Raw genomic sequence first — 5345 nt, forward strand, 5'->3', positions numbered from 1 at the left:
AGGGTTTGTGTGAGAATCAAACTCGATGAGAAGTTACCCATGGGTGCTTGGGTTGAAGGAGAACTTGGAAAATTTTACCATAACATTGAATATGAAAGGTTGCCAACATTTTGCTTCAACTGTGGTAAGCTTGGTCACTTAAGGGAGGAATGTTTGAAGAAATCTACTTCAAACAGGTCTAAACAAGGGATTGAAGCTCAAACCAGTGAAGGTGAAGTTGGAGCTGGAGATACAAGCAAAATTACTCAAAATCAGGTTCCTATTGATAATGGCAAAGGAGATGGCTATGGTCCTTGGATTCATGTGGACTACAAAGCTAAGAAGAATCATAAAAAAGTTACTAGGAGCAAGGAAATAATAAAGGCCAATTCTAGTTTGGAGGGGAGAACAAAAGAAGCTGTTAAACCAAGCAGTACAATCAGTACTATTGCTAGGAATAATTTGTTAAAACAAAATTCAACTGATTCAAGTTGTTTGAATTAGAAAGCAGGATATGAGGTAACAGAAACCAATCCTAATGTTGATATCTGCTATGCTGTAGTGGGAACCAGATCTGGAGAGGTTTCTGATGTTAAAATTCCGGGTATAAATAACAAGTTCGAAATTCTGGGAAATATAGCTGAGGAAGGAGAAATAGTTGAGGAAGGTCTACAACCAAATGCACATGAAGGAATTCAGGCATAGCCAATTGATGTTGTATCTAAAGCTTGTGAAGATACCTCTTCTACTGTTAAGAAGAGAGGAACAAAACAGTTAAAAAACCTAGGACCTATCAGCCTGAAGATAAGGGGCAGGAAAAATGAAGAAGAGGCTAAGGAGAAAGGGGGAATTTATTCCCCATTGATCCATAAATGAATTCCATCTTATTTTGGAATTGTAGAGGAGCCAAGAAAAAGAGGGCTTCTCTCTACCTCAAGGAGGTGGTTAAAGATCAAAATGTTCTTTTCGTTGGGCTATTGGAGACTAAACTAGTCTTTATTGAGCATAAAGATATGAAATCTTTAATTGGCACTGGTTGGAATTACAGTTTTGTTCCGTCCGCTGGTTTATCTGGAGGCATTCTTGCTCTGTGGAGAAGCAGCCTAGCTAATTTCAACATGATTGAGTCTTCATCTCAATTCATTGTAGGTGATTTGGATATCCTCAACAAGGGGAAATGGAGAGTAGCTACTATATATGGCAGCAAAGATGTGTACAATAGAAGATTTCTTTGGAATGGCTTGGAAAAACATATCACCAATGATTGGCCTTTGGTGATCGGTGGAGATTTCAATTGTCTTTTGGCTAAAGAAGACAAGATAGGTGGCAGGAAATTTAACTTCTCTTTGGGGCCAAGAGAGATGAAATACTTTATGACTTCTAATGATCGTCATGAGCTAAATTTCATTGGTCCTAGAATGACCTGGAGCAATAATAAGAAAGGCTATGATCGGATAATGGAAAGATTAGATCGAATTTTGGTCAATTTTGTTGCGGTGAACTGTAATCAACAGATGGTTGTTAAACATCTACCCAGAATTGCATCTGATCACTGTCCTATCCTCCTCAATACTTCAGTTTTTCCTTCCAATAGTAAAAGATCTATCAAATTCGAGGATGTGTGGGCTTCGTATCTGGCATCCTTTGATGTTGTGAAAAAAGCATGGATGAGAAGAGACTCAGGATCTCCAACTGAAATTCTGAATTATAAGTTCAAAAGGGCTCTCAAATCCTTATTCTTTTGGAATAAGGCTAAGCACAAAGAGTTGAATCATATGAAGGACTTGCTCAGAAAAGAAATTCTTATTCTTAAAACTAAAGAATCTGAAGTTGGTATGCTATCCATGGATGATTATTCTCTTATGAAATTTAAAATCAATGAGCTCAACTCTACTTTGACTCGGTTAAACACGTGGTGGAGACAACGATCCAAAGTAAAATGGATAAGTGAAGAAGACCAAATTTCAAAAAAATTTCACTCAATGGCAAGTGCTAGAAAGAACAACAATCTCATTCCTTGCATTAAGGATGGCAACGGGATTATGGTGGAAAATCATAACCAAATTGAAGACGTTTTCTTACAATACTTTAAAGACAAGTGGCGAGATAGAAGATGCTTACTTGAAGGTTGGACGAATATTCACTCTTTTATGGATGAGGATGATAAAAGTCAGACAAACAAAGAATTCATTTTTGAAGAAGTAGAAAATGCTATTAAAGATACCACGAGTGGATCTTCTCCAGGTGAAGACGATATCTCATATTCTTTTCTCAAAATCTATTGGCCTATTATTGGAATTGAATTCTGGGAAGCTATGAGAAATTTCTTTGAAACTGCTAAGATGAACGAGGATTAGAAGAGAACTTTGATTGTCCTAATTCCCAAAATTAACAATCCAAAATATGCTTATAATTATAGGTCTATTAGCCTTTGTAACACGGTGTACAAAATTGCTTCCAAAGTTCTTCTTAACATATTAAAATGTATTATTCCAAAATTAATCTTACTTGAACAAGCTGTCTTTCTTAGAGGGAGATCTCTTCAAGACCATCTTTTGATAGCTCATGAACTTATACATAAGTTCAGGTTCTCTAAAGCTTCAAAAGGACTGGTGTCTATTAAATTAGACATGGAACAAGCATATGATTCAATGGGGCGCCCAACTCTTCAAAAAATTCTTTGTTACTTTGGTTTTTCGGATTTCTTCTCCAAGCTTATTTTGGAATGTGTTCAAAATCCGGTTTTCTCTATTTTAATTAATGGAATTCCTTCCAACTGGATCAAAGCTAGGTGTGGTTTTAGATAAGGTTGCCCCTTATCTCCTTACCTTTTCATTTTATGTTCTCAGCTTCTTTCTAATGCAATTATGGAAAGGGATGATTTTGGTGTTCGGGTTAACAGTAACAACCCAAGAATTTCGCACTTATTATACGCTAATGATATCATCTTCTTTGCTGAAGCTAAACTAAAAAATGTGAGAACTATAAAAATTATTGTCAACAGTTACTGTGGTTGGACTGGCCAAAAGGTGAACATAAGAAAATCTAGTATGCTTTTTGGAAAAGCAATCTCTAGCTTGAAGAAAAGAAAAATTAAAGACATCATGGGATTCAAAGAAGTGAAGGAATTCAATTATCTGGGAACAAAATTGGCTTTAAAAAGGTTGTCTAAAGTGGATTTCCAATTCATATTGGACAAAATTCTGAAGAAGCTTAATAGTTGGGGGCTCAAGTTCATCTAATTAGCAGGTAAAATTACTTTGGTAAAGTATGTTATTCTCTCGATCCCTTCTTTCCATTCAACAGTGTCTTTAGTGCCGAGAGCTATTCTTCGAGAGGTGGAAAAGCTTTGCCGAAATTTTATATGGGATAAATCTAATGAAGATCATGGATTGCATTATGTTAGCTGGAAGAAGATGTGTGATCCAGTTGAATAAGGCGGCAGAGGAATTCATTCCTGCTTTAGCAAAATGGGTCCTCTAAGAGCTAAATTAGCTTGGAAATACATGAAAGAAGATGATTCCTTATTGCATAATTTTTTTTTCCAAAATATGGTTCCTGTTGGGCTGTTGAGAGCAGAAACAAATCTAATTCTGTTGCATGGAAAATTATCAAAGATGGTAGTAAATCTTTGAGAAATATTGTGAGATGGAATGTAGCAAACAATCACTCTATTGATGTTTTTGAAGACACCTGGATTTGAGACATGCTTAAATAAATGGCCTACATTTGTTAACTCTCAAGAAGTAGTTGATGCTTTAAGAGTGGAAAATTTAATTTATGAAAATCAATGGAGTATTCCTGAACTTCAGAAATATTTCGGCAAGGAACTGCTGGATTTAATCTGTAAGATTGATATCAATCCGGATCTTATTGAAGATCAATTTGAACTCATTCATATGAAATCTGGAAGATCTATTACATCCATGGCTCCTGATCAAAATGCTTATAAATCAAATGACATTGTTGAATGGAAATGGTTGAAAAAAGCAAAACTATATGCCAAAGTAGAAAATTTCTAGTGGAGAGTTTTAAACAACGCCTTGCCTTCCAATGCTTTTTTATCTTACAGAAGAATTCATAGGATAACTAACTGTCCTAGAGGCTGTAATGAGGAGGAGAATATTAGCCATCTAACTTGTAAATGTCAGAAGATTGTGGATGTTATTCATCAATTGAACGAATGGGGCTTTTACATTCCTCTATTCGAAAACAAAGAAGAGATGTATAAATGGCTAACAGATCAAAACGTATTTCTCTCTAGCTTACTTTGCAATGCAGTTTACTTTACTTGGAAGGATAGGCATGAAATTGTGCACGGGAAGAAGGAAAGAAGTTCATGTTACATAGCTGCCGAAGCTGTTAGCTATGTAGGAGTTCTTAATACTCCGAATTATATCAAATCAGGACGGTTGAGAACAAATCAGCATCTGTTGTTTGAAAATCGTTGGTATTCTCCTCCACCCAATTGGATCAAGGTGAATGTAGATGCTACATTATTTCATTCTTATAAAGGAGGAATTGGAGGAGTGGCTAGAGATCACAAAGGAAGATTTACAGCTGCCTATGGTATATCTCAATTGCATTGGGATATAACTTATTTGGAGTATCAAGCTATAGCTTCAGTCAAAGAGATGATCAAGGATCGTGCAAGGATTTCAAGGCATTATCATTGAGAGTGACAATATGAATGTTATCAAGTTGATCCATAAATCTTTCAAGAAGGGATGCCGAGGTATGGAAAAGTTTTCTTTTGTGGATACTTTTAATTATGTTATTTTTAATCATATCAATAGAGATTGTAATAAGTTAACGGACTTATGTGCTAACTTTGGTGCTTTTTCTTCTTTCTTTTGGGATGATTTAATCCTTGACAAGGTTCCTTCATTTATCAAAATTTTGGAGGAATCTATTGCTTGTATTCGTTAGGGGCTCCTTTTGGTCCCTTAGTTTATTTTCTATAGAATTTGCTTTATGCTTTTTAAAAAAAAAAAAAAGGAAGTTACCAAGTATGCATTTAATTACTTCAATACTAATTCTTAATTCATGTAATCTTTAATTTTTGTTTTTTAAGTTCATAATGAATGAAGCACGTCTCTCTCTTTTTGGGGACATTTAGGCCATTTAAGGCAAACTCACACACACAACGCATACACAAAGACTTGAACCCAAGACCTCTTAGTTGAAAGCCTAAGCTCTCAACCAACAGGTCAAAGTGAGCTGCTCTCTCTCTCTCTCTTTCTCTCTAAAAATCTAGAAATAAATAGATCTAAGGTTGGCAACCTCCTAATCAACTTTTGAACAAGCTTTGGATATCAAAGAGGATCCATTCTCCACATAGCTATTACATTCTATAAATTTTCTTT

The 5345-nt window shown here is 35.4% G+C and overlaps 1 protein-coding gene across 1 annotated transcript; it reads left to right on the forward strand.

Moving 5' to 3' along the window:
* The first annotated feature begins 851 nt into the window (after positions 1-851).
* On the forward strand, positions 852-2336 carry LOC110102440. Its single transcript, XM_020830777.2, has one exon. The coding sequence runs from the start codon at positions 852-854 to the stop codon at positions 2334-2336; it is 1485 nt and encodes a 494-aa protein (XP_020686436.2).
* Positions 2337-5345: the final 3009 nt, after the last annotated feature.

Source organism: Dendrobium catenatum, unplaced genomic scaffold, assembly GCF_001605985.2.
Source record: "Dendrobium catenatum unplaced genomic scaffold, ASM160598v2 original_scaffold_172295, whole genome shotgun sequence".
Taxonomy (NCBI): Eukaryota; Viridiplantae; Streptophyta; class Magnoliopsida; order Asparagales; family Orchidaceae; genus Dendrobium; species Dendrobium catenatum.